The following is a 19,952-nucleotide window of genomic DNA, read 5'->3' on the forward strand; positions in this document are numbered from 1 at the left end:
AACCATTATAAAACCCAGCAGTTGCGGCACCACGCAAGAGTCCTGCAGCCCTTAGTAAATCTGGACTTTAGTTTATTGTACTATTTGGTTTCACAAAACTTTAATACACATCACAACACACAAAAGATTAAAATCAACTTGACAAAAAAGTCTCAAACTTCATACAATAATAAGAATCCCAAAAGGGCCTATTTACTAATATGTTGCAAGGGTGCTTGCCTGGCATAAAGTCATGCAACTCATTGTATCTATTTGTTTGCCATTAAAAAAGGAACACGGGAGCAGTTCTAAATAGTTCAGCACCACACAAACGCCCACAGTACTCTTTGTTATTCTAGGTCAAAAAACGCTTTAAAATTCACATTCATATTTAATTAAAAGTCATTTCATCAAAGTATCTTGAGCAAATATGAACCAAAGATTATTAAAATTTCGTAAGAAAAAAACGTCAACACTTTCCTGTCAAAAACTTGATCAACTTCAAAGATTCTCCTGGAAACCATTTTTATGAATTTGGGGTCTGGTCTGTTTGATCTATTGAGGAAGCCTTTTGAAAGTGTTTGCTGGTTAATACCAATAAAAATGCAAGAGAGTTGCACATTTTGTTAAAGCTGTTTCAGACATTTGATTATCGGCAGCTCATATTTATTTAAGATGAGTTGCCTCTGGGAGTTCTATTTTACTATAGATTTTAAAGTGTTTTGTATGTTTTGGGAGTAAAAATTCTAAGATTGTTTTGCAAGCTTTGTGTTGTCATTTTAAGCAGGTAGGTTTGCCAAATCGCTCCATGATGGCAGGACCACATGTTTGAAGTCTTGGCTTTCAGTTAAGAAAGCAATACATTCTGGAACTTATCTTTTTAACTGAGCCAATAGCACTTAGTGCTGATATCCGCGACCCCCCCCCAGCCTAGCAATAATAGTTATGCTGCGCGAAATAAAATGTCCGCACAAGTTTTTGTTGAAAAAAACAGTTTGCTGCAGGTTTATTACATACAAGGAGTATGCCAACTTGGTGGGTTAACTTATGTGTGATCCAAGGGCAGGCAGCGGTTACTAACCTAAGCTGCCCTGCCCGCTCAAACTGCACCGTGGCCAACCCAATCGGCGCTCCCATTTATGTGGGGGTTAGCCCCTTACATACCATGCACCCCTAGTCCATCACTTTTACTCTCGCCTTTTTAGGGGCGGAGCGTATCCAGGCAAGCCCCTGGTTGCTCAGGCTTACAACCACCCAAAGTACTAGCGGGCGCCCTCACTTTCAACAAGGGTCCTGCCCTGCGCTTGAACCTAAGTGTCCTGCCAGCATAGCCCATTCTAGTAACCCTAAAGGAATTTTCAGCGATCATGATACAAATTCTAATTTCTATATTTGTGACCTGAATATACCACAATGTTTTGCAAACAAATATAAAATATTTCACTTATTGTCTTTTTACAGCAACTTCCAACGGTTCTTCAGTAAGCCAAGCAGATAGAAAATTTGCTGATTCACTGAGAGACAATTCATCCCTTGACCGCAAAGGGAAGCAAAATGGCGTCATCTGCGTTGAAGACTAAATTTCACTCAAAAGGAAGTTGTCCCTCAAGGCAGCCATTTTCATATTTAAAGTGTTCTTCAAAAGTTATGTAAATGAACTTCTCGTTAGAAAGGATTTTCTTTCCTTGTACATGTTTTGCACTTTCTTATTGAAGACTTGAACAGCTTGTATTGGTAACCCATTCATGAGTTCTGAGGGGTTTTAAAATGGCAGTATTTATGTTTGTTTTTATCCATGTGCAGACTATCGAAATGAACGCAAATTGTATCTTGCCCAGAAAACTTGTCCCAACTGGTAGAATGAGCACTTAGTTCCTCTTTCGCTAAAATAATCTGTTTTTTGTCCATTTTTGTGTTTAAATAATTGCATGTGCACTTTAGGTCCTCAAAAATTGTCTGAACAATTGACTCCTGCATTGATATGTGGGGCTGAGCTGACAACTCAGACGAAATCAACGAATCTGGCAGGACAAAATATAACTTTATTTTATTCTAATTTTTCAGACAAGAGGATGTACGGCTAGCGAGGTTCCAATGCAAAGGCATTTCCTGAATCTAATAAAGTTCAACTTTGTTCTGCTTAGCAGAAAGTTTGGGAAGCTAAAACCACATGTACCAAGATCAGTGTGTTAGATTTATGAAACAAATGTAATTGGTAAATACCAAGTTGGAGATAATGGTTTTCATAAATAAGCAGACCACGGTTTGAATACTGGGTCTGGTATGAAAACAAAAATCTAAAAGTTGTTGTAGTACGTAAAATATTACGAATGAAAGATTCATTAACTGAAAAAACGAAACCGAAAAAGCATAAGAGAATGTTTAAAAAAGGTTTCTGGTACTGTGTTGTATGTGTCTATTGCATCATGTAAACAATGGGAGTGACCAGACAGAGAAACGAAAATGAAGTACAAAGGAAAGGAGAAAAAGGTAAAATGGAGAGAGGTGGGGAGAAGTAGGAGGTTGAATAGAATGGGATGACAAATAAAAAAAAATATAAAAGAAAGGGGGCTGTGTAGAGGGATAAAGGGGTAAATTCGACACTGCAAATATAGGATAATTCCAGGGATGTGGCAAGTGAGATATTGCAACTTTGATAATTGATCAATATAATTAATCATAATGCTGTGAGCCCTAAATGCTTCTGGGAGGGCCAAACACAAAACAAGAGAGGAAAGTCACCAAATCAGGAGTAGACAACACAAATACACAACAAAGCCATCCAGGCTTGAGCAAGGGACTGTCCCAAAGCCCCCTCAACGCATATTGGAAAGAATACGTCTGGTCAACAGACAGGTAAAGATGTCTGTATCAGAGCCCACAAAAGTGAAGGAATACAAGCTTCTTTTGAAGAGACGGGTTCTTTCCGTTTTCATTCACTGTGGTTCGTGGAGAGCTGAGCACAGAAAGTCAATGGTAAATTTAGTTTACATTAATTAAATCGTATTAAGGACGTCTAAGTCGCCCACCTTTAAGAGCTTGGTGCACCAGCACCAGTACATTGAGTAATAGGTACAGCATTTAGAAACAACAGAAGTGCGATAGAAAGCCCTGTAAAAACACGTTATTGTTAGGAAAAAATAGATCAAAAGGCATAATTAAGGAAAACAGTTTCAAATTTTGGCTCCAGTAGCAATACTTATTTTATGACCAGAGAGAGCCATCAAATGTGAATAGGTAAAAAATAAATATTTGCGATAACACCTAAATAAAACTTTTTAAACAGTACAATTTGAGACATGCAATAACGTATTGAGCTACATTTCACCGTTGGTCACAGTATACATAGTAACGTGAAATTATCCCATTGACAAATTGAAATCAGTATAGCATAAAGACACATTTTCGTTTTAGGCAGGACCCCCAGCTTTGCTGAAACTGGGGATTTGAAACCTGTAAAATAAATGACAATTGATCATATGCATAATCAAAATATGTAACTTGCCACCTCGACGGAGGAGTCCATTATTGCTGCTTGCAACCCATATGGGCAGCTTGGGAAACCTTGGGATGTATCTAGTAGGGCTATTGCAGCCAGATTAAAACTAGGGCTTTGGTGACTTCATGTGTATGGCCACACCTTGTGCACCACAAGCAGAGTGGGGCTGGAAACTCCATTAACAAACAAAAGTACTGTCTCCTTTGTAATTGTCACTGCGAGCATAGAGTAGAGTTTGGAGCACACAAAGAGTAGTGGTGAACCACCTCTCTGTTTATTTACACATCCATGCTTGAGAAATCACTGAAGATTTCCATGATCGTGGGTTCTGAAACCAGCCACTGCTGCTCTGTCGGTATATTTGCACGGGCACATTGATCTCCCTTCGAAAGAGAAACAGGGTGACTGCCCCTTGTGATAGGGTACCATGGAGGCCTGCAAAATTTGAATAATTTACTGGGTGATGCCCATTCAAGGTATCTCCCCAAGGTTTTTTTACCCGTGAATATGGTTTAGTAATATACAGCACTGGAAAGCACGCTCCACATCTTCACGGATCCACATTGCCATGCAAACGAGAGTACTGCCCCATTTGATTGTGCACCTACGAGGTTCTCGGCTGTGTATTCCAATTATCTATTTTTCTCATCCCAATATAGAGTGCTTCATCTCGCTACAGAGCGCTTTAACTGTCTGCAGCGAGAGGTCTTTGGGTCAGCCCCTTGCTCATGATTGGACGGCTTCCCTGTACCTTATGAAATGGTTTACCTCCATATTTTTGGACCGGGTACCCTGGCCATGGAGTATTTTGTTTTCGCCATGGTTTCTGATTGGATGAGTTTACCCTTCCATGATTGCCACCGCTGATCTAAGGGAACTATTTTGTATCTAGCTTTTACCATGCCATGGAAGTGCATCAATTTCATGCCTCCCCACCACCACCACCACCACCCAGAGCCCCTTCACCGACCTATCATTCCTCAGCTCATTCAATCATCTCCTACCCCTTGGCCACTGGCCTTATTTTTTTAACTTTTTTTGCTCTCACTCTCTTTCCACTCCAGCCCAGCCCCTGCCACCCAGGCTGTTCCCATTATCTCATCACCCCACCTGTTCTTGCCTTCTGTTAGTCGTATTTCATTTTTTTAAAAAGCTTTTGCACATGTGTAATAGTCACACACTTCTACTGGGCCACTCGACTGGCTTAATTTGTGCAGAATCATGTGCATGCTTTAATTTTTAATTTTCCTTTCAAAAATGGCCATTGGCCATCTTGAATTGGTAAATTAAAAAATAAAGTAAAAAGATAAAATCTAAGATGGCTGTCAGCCCATGAGCAAGCATGTGCAAGTGCTGACAACCATCCTGGAATGTTTATTTATGATAAAAAACATTCCAAAATTGCCACCATTGTGTGTACATGCACTAGCATTATGTTGGATTTTTCTTGTCATTAACTAAGAGAAAATGCATTGTAAGGTATCGGCTAATGTGAGCATCCTGGCACAGCGACTGCCATTTTAAATTTTGTTTTAATTTTGTTTGACCGCAAAGAAAACAAGCTTTGACAAAGTCAATGACTCTAAGCCTGCTAATTACATGTGAGACTAACTTGCTTCATCAATGCTTCCTCTTTTGATGCTACTTCTTCAAGGTGTCAAGGGTTGTGTGATGTTGCTTCATGTGATGCAAATGTATTTTAAGTGGGTATGATGCCACTTCTCTTACGCCTACCATTTTGCTGAAATTACACCTTGGAGGTTTGCGATCCTTGTAAATTAATCAATATATTTACAGAACTCCTCTGTGGCTTGCTGTTTCTGAATTGTGCATTATTGGGGATTTTATCCCACGTAAATTCATCTCAAATCGTTCAGAAAATGCAGACTGTAGATTGTGAGGATGTATTCTATTGAAATTTAGGGCAGATCACAGAACAGTTCTTTAGGCAAATTTCCCTGGCATTTCTTCTATTGTATCGTTATTTTATTTTTTATTATTAACCTTCTCTCGAAACAACAAATTACTGTTCAGCCTTCATTGGTATCTGCGGCCTTTTCTTAGGTTTTCATCCACAAGAGGAAACCCGCAGGCACATTTTAAATAACAAAACATATTCTCACACCATTTCGATCTGTTTTCAAACCAGAAAACACTTCACGGTTTTAAATTCAACCTGAAATCTTTTCTCCATGAAACAGTCACTCTGTTCTTATTTTGTAGCATCAATGGAAGATAGAATATCCTTCCAATCAAACCAAATAAATTCAAAAGAAAGCGGCACCTGAACCTCATTTTTGTTTCCAAAACAAAATTCAATTCTGAAAATCTTTATCAATGATCCAGCAGTGGTAGATGGAAATCTTGTTTTTTCATCTTCATTTTTGCCTTAAGCATATGCTGAATGGCCTTGATTAGTTGTCTGTTAAAGATTAGCTGTGCAAATATTATCCAACAATCCTGCAAGTGTTTTTTCACAATGCACATCCATGGTATGAAGCTCGATTTCCTTGAACACGTCTAGAAAAAAAGAGGACAGCTATTGTGAGTGGACTGACTCTTGCCATGGATTCTACCATGAAATTTCCCCTGAAAAATAAATTGTAAGAATAATTATGCCAGATACTAGGCACTGAGTTAAAATGCAAAAGTCTCCCAGCATGGAAATGGAGAAGTACTCATTACAATTAGTAGATTGTGTTTTTTCTTATCCAAAAGGACATTTTGCTAAGTTGTTTTTTCTGACAGGAAATGGCAGAATGCTCGCTTACACTTGCAAAGATTGTGCCCAGGATCACAGTCTAATTGAAGAACCTACCTTACCATTGGAAAATGGTGGTTGATGATAGTGTTAAGAATGCTGCAATAGTCACAAGGAACAGAAGCCTCTATTTTGAAAATCTGGCGACAAACATTCATATGGAGTAAAATACTAATGACCAAATATCAATTTCTCACTTATCTGGGTGCAGCTGGTAAGAGTTGTGGGTGGCTTTGGGATTACAAATGATGAAGAAATACCTAGGGTCATGGGTTCACCGGGACATTTCGCCTGCACAAAGCAGGCAAATCTCTGAATGAAAAAAACGCCCTTAACTGGGGAACAACCCACAAAAATCAATGCAGAAACGTGAGGACAAGCTTGTAATACCTACCTGGAAGAGGAATGCCTGTGGCACTGTTTAGTTCCAGGTGTATGAATTCCTACGTGGTAGTCTCAAATCAACAGTAATTGGCCCCATAATATTAATATTATGGGAATAACCTCACACCCACTTCTACTGGGTAGAATTTTCATGAACCATACTTACACCTTTAAATACCACAGGACACAAATATGCAATGCTTCCTTCTTTCGGTGGGTGTGAATTTGTGTTGTGGAGACGAAGAAAGTTGGTTACTCATGTGATTCAACATAATGCTATCTAGAACAATGACACTACCCTATAAATTCAACAGGACTTCACCCATTTTTTTCCAACCAAAATTGTCCGCCTGATCTAACCAGCATAGTACTAAAAAGGTACCCCAAATGTTTTGGCCCCTAAATCCAGGTTTATCAAATGTCTCTCTGAAGATGAAGCACAGATGTATTGAAATATATTGTGTATCTATTGGTTTTACTTTCTGTGTGGCTCCATAGTATCAATGTTGGGTTCAGCACATCCTTATCTCTACCATTTCAACCGAGTTACAAACTACTAAATGAATTCCTTTACTTGCACATCCTCCCTTCAAATTAATTATTGGAAGAACATCAAAACTGAGATGCATCTTTGGTTAGACATATGCAAAGTGGGCAGTAACCGTCAACTTTGACAGCCTATCCCATAAGCTTTTATTGTCGCTTTCTTAACTAATTGCAAGGGGTATCCCAGTTTTGTTAGACACACAGATGAATAATATGCATTTAATATCCTTAAGTTCTCCTCAGCAGCAAAGTGTTATATAATTGGATCTGGGATTACTATAACACAAAAAAAGATATGACTAAAAAGAAGCATCCAACATATTGTATGTATTCATGTATATATTGTTTAATTTGTCAATTTTATGTACATATCTATTTTGGGTAGCACGACCAGGAATGATCCATAGTTTCAAACTAAACTTCATAAAGGAGGAATCACAAGCCAACTCTCCAAGCTTACCCTGGAATTTTACCACACTCTGAAAAAAGTTGAAACCCTTATTTGAATGCATGTATAGTTCAATTGCCTCATCTTGATAAAATGATGAAATGTAATTGGTTATGTGATAGAAATCAGAATTTCTGATATCTACAAATATCTTCTTGCATGATTAGACCTCAAACAACACACAACTTTAGAAATTCTGTGCAGAAAATTTAAAAGGTTAGTTTGTGTGTAAACAGGGGACTACATTTCCTCACACGAGTAGGATCTGTTGCCTATGTCAAGGTTTCTCATGTGACATCCGTCAAACAGGGAGATGACATAGCAGCACTATCAACTAACATAATGAGTATATTTCAGTGGGAGACTGTCATCCACTGGCCATTCAAAAGACTCAGTATCATACTGACATCAATTAAACACATGTATTTTCATATTTTAGATTCCTTCATCCAAATATTGTTATGAATCTCTAGGCCACAGTCTCCTTCCCTTGAGATATAACATTGAGGATTAAGTATCAACTGGAGACAAACAAATATTCTACTTTTTCTGCATATAAAGTGTTAATTTACAGTGTCTATTACCGCTCAAAAGCTGGGTACAGGTGCTTTCCAAGAATGAGTACCATCCAGATGCTCACTCTGAGGGCCTCATTTATGAGGTTTTGCCCTGGTGCAGCGCCGCAGGCCTTCCTGCTGCACTGCCCCACTGCAAAAGTAAAGGGCAGGAATGTGTTCCTGCGCCGGCGCCCAATGGACGGTCGTGAGCCAACGCAGGCACCTTTGCACCATGGTGCAAGGGTGCCTGGGTTGTGGGGTTGATTATTTTTGTGCAGGAAGGGAAGCCTTCCTGCACAAAAACAATCACAATAAGTTTTTTCATCTTTCTATGTGTGCTTCAGAATGCAGCACACCTAGAAAAAGGAAAAACGAGGAGAAATAAAGATATTTCTCCTCGTTCTGCCTCCCTTACGCCTCCCCTGGGAAGACGTAAATTGTTGGCGCTGCCTCAGAGTTACGGTTTCTCGTAAATCTGGGGCAGTGTCAAAAAGTCATTGATGCTGCTGGGAATACCCCCAGCAACACCCATTGCACGCTCCTATAATGCAGAAACCTGAGTTACCGGGACCGATATTTACGAGGCCGCATTAGGCCAAAAAAACGTGGCTTATGGCTGCCATGTAAATATAGAGCAGCCTCCTGACCCTCGCAACGTCACAAAAAGTGACATTCTGGCTGCTTCATAAATGAGGCCCTCACTATTTATACAACACAATAAAATACAACTTTCCTGCAGCCAAGGGCAAATGTTAATTTTGCCCAATGGCTTCTCTTTCCATTGGCAACATACCCTTTATTGCTGAGGATAAGTAATGGAATCATATTGCATAAAGCATAACCTCTTGTGTTCCCCTAAAATTAAATGAAAGTACGCGTTTCTGGTGTGGTACGACACCACATCTGTTACCATCAGAAAAGCTTCATCTCTCAAAGCTACACATGTCTATAGACGGATAAAACAGGGCATAGGTTGTAGGTATGGGGCGCTATTTGATCAGTATCATGCTACTAGCTGTATTTTCAATATATCTGCCATAGAATTTGAGAGATATTTGTAGGTCAAAAACTAACAGTGAGAGACGATAACAACGCTGTTGATTATGTCTGAAATATGATACAGGTAGAGTTTGGTGTCAAAAATAATTCAAGATTAACAAGCTTTGGCAAAGCCAATAGTTCTGGCCCTTTGTTGGGGGTGGTGTTTAGTAATAGCTGGCCTAGAAAGTAAATCACATAAGGAAGGCTTGTTTGGCTACTGTATGGAAGCAGGCCCCCTCTACTGACTAGGCTAGACTGTTTTAGCATACTTAGGCTGTACCATCAAACATGGGCGTTGTGAAAAGGAGTTAGGAAATTATGTTTGTGTTTTAAATGGTTCGGTTAAAAGTATATAAAGCAGAGTATTGCATAGTCGACATTCAGATACATTGTTTATGAATGTCTTTACTTTGCCAATAACATTTTACTATGACTTTATAAAATACTAAAACCGACAATGCCCAGCCCATAAAATAATCAGCAATTAAATTATCACAGTTTCAGCAAAGTAAATACATCAAACAACACACTATGGCTCTCAATTAGAAGATGGAGCCTAACAAAATGACTACTTGATTCCCATTACATTTTAACCATTCACGAAATGCCAGACGCTTGATGGGCAGCCCATACCAGCAATGACAAATCATGAAATATATATGAATGCAAGTGTCTAAAGGGGGTGACCAAAAGCCCTCTCTTTTTCTCTCCCTGTGTTTCGTATTGTACCTTTTAAAGAATTGATAACAAAAGGGTACCAGACATATATTAAGCTGTCTCTAACCAGATCTTAAAAAAGGCTACCTGTCTCCGTTGTCCAAACCACATATTTGGGCTAACCATGGTCATTTTAATACATATATAGGTTCATGGGGAAGTGTAAAATAATTCACTGAGAATTAATTCATGAATTATTCCAAGTTTTTCATGTTTTTTATTGGCTATGCGAATTCAGGCAGTCAGAAACTATTTTGTCAAAAGTGAGACATTTTTCACTATCTTCAAAACCCGGAACATTAAATGCTGTCTCCAGAAGCACTTAATGATGAAAACTAAACGTAAAACAGACGAAAATATGAAAACTTAAACTTGGCTTTAATGTTTGATCAGCTAATTATTGCAACACAAAATAGTAGCCAGTTATTTCATTAACATAGAAATGGAATAGAGGGCCTGGTGTATCAAAGAGTTGTTCACAATCTGAGTCTATCCCTTAGTACATATGGGCCCCAATCCCTTAAACCAACACATTAAAAAATATGAACTGCTGTTTTGGTCAGTTTCACTAAGAAGACCTTCATAAGACACAGGGTACATGCAATGTGATGAAGACTGAAATAGCTGTCTCACCTGGAGCTCCAGGATTTCCACTTATGATATATGACCGGTAATTTAAATGACATAACAGATGGCATCCTAGTTAGGACTTGCATAGCCTCTTGATTAACAAGATTTCATGTCTACTGCCAGGCACATTCAGCTCCACCCTTCCTTTCTGCTCTGTTTTTCGCACGAAAACTGGCCTAACATTCCATCAAACTTAACATAACGTGTATTTGCTGGGCGCATGTTCCCTAACAATCTAGCCTTTTGGCGCTATTGACACTTTACTCATTTTATCATCCTTGGAAGGATGAAGGGCTGCGTGCACCTACCAGGACCGAAACTTGTTACTACGGGGTCAAACACAGGCCCCTGCAGTGGGTGTATTAGTCCACTGGGCAACTACACTATTGCAAGTATTGATTCTACCTGCCCTAAAGCACCTTAAAAATGTCAAAATGAAGAGAAGAATCCTGTGTCTTTACCAAACGAGTCAAAATGAATGTCGAATTTGCAAGAGTAATGGCATTAGGTCAAACTGCATCCAACTTACTTGATTAAATCTAGAAAACAAACTAGTTTTAACATTGAAAAATATAGTTGGTCATGAAATAACATATCGAACTAAAATTAACAAGCACAGACAGCACTATGAGTAAATTGAGGTTTTGATACCAGGCACATTCTACTGATCGTATAATACTTGGGTGTTGATGGGCAGATGTATTACTGAGTACTAGCATTTTTTTCTGCCATGTGTGTCAATCCTGCTTTTTGTTCATTACCCATGCCTGTGTGTCCCTCAATTCAGCGGTCCGCTCACTGGGGCATCAACCTCAGATCATAAACAGACACATGCTGCAGTGTAGGAAAACTATGTTTCTCAGACTAAAGAAAGAGGTGGAGCCTGTTTAACTTAACAATTACTAGTCAGATGTAAAAAGATATTCACACCAGATATGTAAATAGGATCAATCAATGCATTTTTATACGCAATGACCGAAGCCGCTGCACGCACCTCAGAGTCGCCCAGCAGCAGCGGTGTCTCTGGGAGTTGGTGGCCGGGTGGGAACTGTGGGGCACAGTGCATTGATGCATAGAAGGCTCAATGCAAGGGAAGGGAGATGGTCATGGATGAACAATGAGCATCATCAGTTACTATCCCCACGATTTGTGGGGGTAAGGGAGTAGGACAGCTTGTCTGGCGTGGATCCCCCAGGAATTTTCAATACAAGGAATCTATTAATCATCAGATCCGAGTTGAGGACTCATAGATGCCATTCCCTGCTTTCTGAATCAGCCTTGACCCCAGCCCCTGCATGTCTGTCTGAAAATGTTACCAATCACATTTATTGTTAGATTTTTAAGACACTCATTCATCAAAAATGGTTTGACCTCTAGGCTCCCACCACTGTAAAGCGAAATAATTACACTTCCTTGACAGGTGGTGTGTAATCCAAAGAAACCCACCACACTAAGCGTTGAGCATATCACTTCTGTGTTTAAAGCCTAACTTACTCATTGTTACTGACTGATATCTACGTGTATACGAGTTACAAGCAAATTTTTAATGCCAGGTTATATGACTTACAACAAGCATACGACGAACCCGATAAAGACAATGACACCCTAACGGATAAAGTAGTAAAACATTAACATTAGGAGCATGGATCACAAGTAAAACTGTGTGCTATGTTCAGATGGAAAAAGCATAAGTTCAGCCAAAAAAATTGTCTGCCAGGTTTATTGTGCTTTTGAACATCATAGTGAAAGTAACTGCAGAAAACAAACATACCCCCTTACGGCTGCACTAGAATCCAAAGTAGCAGCAGTTGTTGTAACGATTCACATATGGGCATTGCTGATTTTTTAGGATTTATCACCCATGATAAAACAAGCACAAAGTACATAGACTAAATCAACACATGTTCAGAAAGGTGAGCTAGGCTTGTGCTTTAATTGGATACATGCCTTAGTATTCGATCACCTCAAGGTTTTCACTTCACATCTGACCTGATGCTTAAAAACCCTTTGCTGGCTGTCTTGACCCTTATGAAATGTGTTAACACCTGATTACAAGGAGCAGGTAGGCAGTGAAGTAAGTGCTGATATTATAAATGACTACTCCTGCTGGCAGCCTCGTTTCTAAACAATTTAATGAGTCACATCTGTAGTATCTTCCCAGTTCTGAGATATGGTGCAAATTGGTTTTGATTGAACGGTCTTGCGTTTTATCTGATGCTTACTTTCGGGTTGGGGCTTATTGACATTGCTTCCATCTCAGAACTTACCGTCAGCTGTGTATAAAACTGCTTTGAATCGAAAACCAATCATTGAATCCCAGCGGGCAACCAAGCAAGCGAAACTCTCCGCATCAATTCTGTGAATGAAATTCACGAATCCTCTGCGCAATATTGTCAATGCCATTTGCACCATCCATCTTAGTATAAACATCTATGAAAAGTTGTGCCCTGAATTGGTGAAGATTTATGATGGAGGGTCAATGGAGGCTGATACTTTTTCTTTGAATATATACACACACACACACACTAACCCATCCTCTGGGAAGTATTGGTTGGGAATTAACAGGGATCAGTCTTGAGTGAAACTATAAGCATTTGGACTTTGTGCGTGTATTTCCTGGAAGTTAACTCCTACAAATATTTAATATTCCTAGGAACTATGCTGCAAGCAAGAAATTGCACACATAGCATGGATTGCTTTATATTTTAATCAATCAATTCCTTGGCGTTTCTCATGAGGTGGATTTGGATGCGGTTGAGTAATCCCTTTACACCTAGGTATCCTTGGAATTGTGGTTCCACAATATCAGATTATATGCTCTTGCCAGCAAATGCTATATTTTGTTGAAATTATTTTGAGCACAGCTCAGCAAATTGCAAATGTTATATATATACAAGTGCCAATGGGAAATGTGTAACTTCAATGTAATTAAATGTATGGGACAAAATTCACAGTGAGCACAACCAGTGCTGAATAGAATGTATTCTGCAGTTCTACGTCATCGTTGTATCTATATCATGCACAACTGTGAAGGTCATCATTTCCAGTTGGATGGAATTTACATACCCTATATGCCCTTGCTAAAGTTCTGCACATGCATAATTTCCTTATCCCTCAGTGATGAAAAGGCTATATGATGCCCAGGAATAGCAAAGTTACCCTGTAAAAAGGGCAGGGAGCTAATACCCGAGTGCATTTAAAAGTCAGAAATTCAATATAATTAGGGCATTGCAACCTTTGCTTAACACAATACGTCTGTGGGACCACTACCAGCACAGACATCTTATGTCTGAAGTTTTCTGGAATGTGTCCAACACAATGGCATTTACTTTGTATTCTGTGTGTATTTGTTTTTGTTTTATGTGTTTTAATAAATCCTTTCAAAAAGGGAAATGAGTCAAAAGTCTATGGGAGTTTTCTTTGATGTTTATGAGAAACTGTCAACTTATTTTACATTAGTTTTGCAGACTAAAGAGTATAGACTCTTGGAATATGAATTGTGTGTTGTAGTTTATTTTTCACCACAAGAACATTAATTGACTGTGGAAGCTTCTGTCTCGGGATTAGCTCAACAGAATTGCTGTGAAATACCCTACTATTGACAGATGTTATAGCTAGCTGGCCAACACAGGTTCTCAAGTCACGCCCTAGGCAGTGCTGGAAGATTCAAGATAAATTGAAAAGTATTTATGGAGAGATTGTACCATGAAGGTCATAGATATGATCCTTAGACAACCACATAACTGTCACAGCCAATCGGGTCGTGTTGTGAGTGAGAAGCCCTTCTAGAAGGACAGCCCTTAAACTTTTTTATTAAACCAATTTTTTAAATAATTTTTAACATATTTTAGGGCTTGAACATCACCCAAGAGTATATATAGTTGACATTATATGGTGAACAATTGTAGGCTAGGGCCTTTGATAGGTCAGACCACAGTAGAAAGTAAGCCACAGCTAGCACTCATAAGAACACTCGGTTGGACAGATCTCAGTTCCCAAAAAAATCACAGAATATGTATTAGTGTCAGCCACAGATTCTATTAGCTGACTAGTAAATGAAGGGCAAGGTGTGGCCTTGAACCTATTAAATCGTAAAGTGGCCCTTGATACCATCTCCCCTTCTCTACTAATTGAATGCCTACAAGAGATGGACATTACAGATAGGGCATTGACTTTGTTGGCCTCATTCCTAAAAGAGCGCTCTCAAACGATTATGCTGAATCAATATCTTTCTGCTGTCTTCTCCCTGCCTTGTGGTGTACTATAAGACTAATCTTTGAGCCCTATGTTATTTCATTTGTACGTCTCTTCACTTGCCACCATTATTCGTTCCTATGGGCTGCATGCAATATCATAATCTGACGACACCCAAATCATTGTGTAAATTCCCAAGGAACTGCAGTCTCAGCAACCAATTTCACACACTGTATGTCTGCAGTAGTAGAATCGATGGGAAGAAACTTCCTTAAACTCAGTAGTAAGAAAACTGAAGTGCGGTATTTTGAAACGCGTACCTCATGATGATGATTTAGTTCTTGTATAGCGCAACTTTGCCCGAGGGCGTCAAGGCGCTGGGGATGGTATCAAACAGTCTGATGTGTGAGGAAGAAAAATGTTGGCTAATGGTAGGCTTCCCTGAAGAGCCAGGTCTTCAAGGCCTTCCGGAAGTGGGGATGCGAGGGTTGGTCCCTAAGTTCGACAGGGAGGGTGCTCCACAACCTTGGGACCAGGGCGAAAAAGGCCCTCCCACCCCATCTAGCCTTCGAGATTCTAGGAACAGCGAGAAGGTTTTTATTTGCTGATCGAAGATCTCTACCAGGGACATATAGGGACACAAGGGAGCCAAGATCTTTTGCCCCAAGCCCATGCAGGGCGCGATGGGTAAGGCACAGTGCCTTAAAGTCAATCCTGGCTTGTACGGGGAGCCAATGAAGATTTTTTCTAATGGCTGCGCCTGATGAGCGCCTAGGCGCATCAACTACGAACCTCGCAGCCGAGTTCTGTACAATTTGGAGCCGCTGAACCAGTTGCTTGGCAATTCCCAGATAAAGGACATTACAATAGTCCAAGCGGGAGGTTATGAGGGCTACCGTGACCTGTTTACGAGCTTCCATTGACAGGTAGTGAGCAATTTTCCTAAGGATCCGTAGGACCCCACAGCAGGTTGAGGCTGTCCTGCTAACCTGCTTGTCAAAGGAGAGCGAGGAGTCGAAAACAACACCCAGATTCCGAGCTGAATGCGTGGGTGTTGGGCATGCCCCAAACGCCGATGGCCACCAGTCCGAAGACCAGGTCTCCTGCTTTCCTCCGAAGATGATGACCTCGGTTTTCTCCCCATTCAGTTTGAGGTAGTTTCTTACCATCCACACCGCGACTGCCTTCATACAGGTCTTAAAATTCAGGGCAGAGATGTCAGCATTATGTGAGATGGAGACCATGATCTGGGTGTCGTCAGCGAAGGATACGACTTCCAGACAAAAGGATTTAACAAGCCTGGCCAGAGGTGTTACGTATATATTGAAGAGCGTGGGGCTCAGGGACGAGCCCTGAGGGACCCCACACTGCACAGGCTGTGCTGGGGAGAGGTGTTCACCCAGTTTGACCCTCTGTTCCCGCTGGGTAAGAAAAGATGTTAAAAGGCTGAGCGCCGGTCCACCCACACCTATCTCCCCCAGCCGCCCCGCCAGAATTACTGGGGACAGGGTGTCAAATGCGGCAGTGAGGTCGAGCAGGACCAGCATGGTAGTCTGGCCACTGTCGACCTTAATAATAATAATAATAATAAAGATATTTGTAAAGCGCTATGGCTGCGCCATCTCGGCGTGTCCCCGCGCTGCGAGAGCAATACTAGCCAGACACTGTGACTGACCCACATCAGAGACCAGCACCCAACTCACCTTTGGAACAGGTGAGTTTTTAACATACACCTAAACTTAGTTTCCGATTGTTGGAGGCAAAGACTGAGCGGGAGTTTATTCCAGCTTGTGGCGGCCATCACTCTAAAAGAGCGACCTCCCATTTTAGCCCTCTTAAAACGGTGGGTCACCAACGTGCCCATTCCGCAAGACCGCAGCGCTCTCCTCGGCTCATACCTAGTGATCAAATCAGTAAGGTATGGGGGAGCCTTCTGCCATAGGATACGGTGACATATCAGGAGGGCCTTAAACAGTATCCTTTCCTTTATTGGAAGCCAGTGGAGGGTCGCCAATGCGACTCTGGATGTCGCTCTCCTAGGTAGTCTAAGCACTAGACGTGCCGCTGCGTTTTGTAATACCTGAAGCCGCCCTATACTTTTGCTGGAAGCTCCCAAGAAGAAGACATTCCCGTAATCAAGCCGGGATGTAACCAGGGCCTGGGTCATCGTGCGTCTAGCCTCCAAGGGGAGTAGGTCCAAGGTTTTATTCAGGATCTTAAGCACCCCAAAACACTTCCCCACCAACCGCCCAATATGTGCCTCATAGGAAAGTGTGGGATCTACCCAAATCCCTAGGTTTTTAGCTTCCGTACACGGGGTAGGTGCTGTACCCAGACAGCTTGGCCACCAGTCGCACATCCATTTGAGTTGATCACCACCGACCACCAGCACCTCCATCTTTGAGCCGTTCAGCTTTAGGCAGTGGTTATCCATCCACACTGCTAAAGCCTGCATACATGCTCTAAAGTTGTCGGCTCCTCCTGACGGTGCCTGGGAGAGGGTGAGCAGCAGTTGAGTATCGTCGGCGTAGGATACTATCTCTACACCAAACGATTGAACCACAGCTGCTAGGAGGGCCATGTATAAGTTAAATAAGGTAGGGCTCAAGGCCGAGCCCTGCGGCACCCCCTGTTCCAGTGCCATTTCCACAGATTGAAACGAGCCTCTCTGGACCTGGAAACTTCTGCCAGTCAGGAAGGATTTTAACCAGCCGAGCGCCCGACCCGTCACACCTCCCCTGTTCAGACACTGTAGCAAGGTGATATGTGCTACAGTGTTGAACGCTGCACTTAGGTCAAGCATGACCAGTGCCATGGTGTGACCTGCGTCAGCGCCCTGCCGTAGCGTCTCTGTGGCACGCAGTGAGGCAGTTTCGGTCGAATATCCTGCCCGAAACCCCGACTGGGAAGGATGAAGGAGTTTGGCCTCCTCCACAAACGCCATCAATTGTGAGTTCACTATTTTTTCAGCTACCTTCGCGGTATATGGCAGCAAGGAAATCGGTCTCAGATTGTCTAAAACTGCATGACTTATGTTGGCCTTTTTCCTTATCGGTAGAACGATAGCCTTCTTCCAGCTCAGCGGAAGGATCTGGGTGCTGAATGAAGTTTCAAGGACATAACGAATGTATGGTTCTAAAACCTATCTGGCATTCAGGAAGGATCTAAAAACATGGCTTTTCTCTCAATAAGTACCTAGACTTTCGCTTCTCTGGAACTATCACTTCAGCGCCAGGACGCCGACTGGTATCAGTGCGCTCTATAAGTGTAAAAAATAAATAAAATAAATAAATAAACCTCTAAGCTCTCTCCCACCACTCTAGGGGGGGCTGGATCACGAGGAGATCCTGACTTCACACTAAGGCATGTTCTTACAAGCTCCTTAGATGTAGGTACTGTAAAGCACTCCAGCCTACTGTCAGAGCCAAAGTACTCAGCCTCCCTCATTTCTACAAAGGTCTCCCCATTTGCAGGACAGCTGGAGAAGGAGCTATAAATTTTACACACCTTACTAGCAAAGAATTCTGCCACTCTGTTACATTCCATGGAAGAGTCCGACTCAGGCGCATTGGAGCTGGAAACCGCTGAGATCTCCTTATAAATTTTAAAAAGCTCTCTAGCGGAGCATTCTGCCTCACTGATTCTAGTTTTGTAATGAAGGGCCTTTGCTTCTCTCACCTTTCTTTGATAGCCCCTCTGGGCAACTCTATACTCATTATGCCCTTAGCACGTATGTTGTTGGAGACAACTGTCAGGGCGGACTCAGTACTATGGGCCCTACGGAAACCATGTTGGGACGGGTCAAGCAGGCTAGCCTGGTCTAGGAAAGAACTCAGATGGATGTTTAGATGAGTTTCCAATATATTTGCTGGGGCAGGGAGCAGGGAGATGGGGCGAAAGTTCTTGAGTATGCCAGGGTCTAATGTGGGTTTCTTAAGGAGGGGTTTAACGATGGCAAGTTTCCAAGATGTAGGGTAAACTCCCTCAATAATTGCCTGATTAATCACCTCTAGGAGGGGAGGACGTAAGACATCCCTGCATTCCTTTAGGGTTTTCAGGGGGCAGGGGTCAAGGGGAGATCCTGACCTCAGGTTGTCTAAATGGAGGTTAAATTGTTCTGAGGAAAGAGGGGGGAAGTTGGAGAACTGGCAGCCCTGAGGTGAGGCGGGGGTTGCAGCTGGTAAAGAACTCTCCGGGTCAGTGGGGAGCCCTATTTCTTGATTGAGGGCTTCGAGGCCCGCATAGATGCCCGTGATTTTCACGAGAAAAAAGGTGGAAATTTGATCACAGAGTTCCTGAGAGGCCTCAATAGGGTCAGGAGTTTGATGGGCACATAGGGAATCCACAATTTTAAATAGCTCCCGAGGGGAACTGAGGGAGGCAGTGATCTTGGTAAAATGGGATTTCTTTTCCACCAATACTGCGGCTTTGTACTCCTTGAGAAGTCTCCTATGGTTGTCTTTTTCAAGGGGATCAAGGTGGAGTATCCAGGGCCTCTCCTGCTTTCTGCATCCCTGTCTGAGCCCTCTAAGATTGTCTGAGAACCAGGGTGCAGTGGGGCGTTTCCTAGCAGAGTAGTGTTGTTTCATCGGGGCCAGGGCATCAACGGCTTTAGAGATGGTATGGTGGAGCGCCTGGGCCAGGTTGTCTGTGTCCCTGGTAGTAGAGGGCACAGAGCTGGCCAGGAAAGGGGCCAGAGTTTCATTGTTGATCTCGATATGGAATAATGCCTGGTGGCCAAATTCCCTTGGCACCTTGCCTGTCCCATCTGATAAAGCTAAAAATCGTGGAGTGGATGGATAGGCCAATCACACAGTGGCAACATGCTTCTGGCTAATAAGACGTTTGAAGAAAATCTTTCCCTTCATTCCCATCTCAGCACAGAAGAATGTGGCTCTGGCATTGGTTATGTCCAGAGTCGACTACGGTAACGCTGTAACAACACTATTCAACCAAAATTGCAAATAACACAGAACGCTCTCACTAGGGCTACTCTTGTTATTCCTAAGCATCAGTCTACTTCTACAGTCTACTTCTGTGGGGCGGCGTGAGATTCACTGGCTCCCCATCAGAAAGCATATTACATTTGCAGCTATCTGCATTTTCCATTAGGTTTATTATCAGGTAAGCCCGGCTGGGTTAACCCCTTCGCTTGGGGGGTTATTTTCCCGCTGTGCTGGGGGGAGGGGGGTGCGC

The 19,952-nt window shown here is 41.9% G+C and overlaps 1 protein-coding gene across 1 annotated transcript in view; it reads left to right on the plus strand.

The window, feature by feature from the left end:
• The window catches only part of CHD5 (chromodomain helicase DNA binding protein 5), a 1,012,157-nt gene extending 1,010,553 nt beyond the window's left edge, over positions 1–1,604 (plus strand). Inside the window, exon 41 of the mRNA XM_078640953.1 lies at positions 1,441–1,604. Coding sequence (XP_078497079.1) covers positions 1,441–1,559 — 119 coding nt within the window. The 3' untranslated portion in view covers positions 1,560–1,604. The remainder of the gene's footprint in view (positions 1–1,440) is intronic.
• Positions 1,605–19,952: the final 18,348 nt, after the last annotated feature.

Source organism: Lissotriton helveticus, chromosome 5_1 (genome assembly GCF_964261635.1).
Source record: "Lissotriton helveticus chromosome 5_1, aLisHel1.1, whole genome shotgun sequence".
Classification (NCBI taxonomy): domain Eukaryota; kingdom Metazoa; phylum Chordata; class Amphibia; order Caudata; family Salamandridae; genus Lissotriton; species Lissotriton helveticus.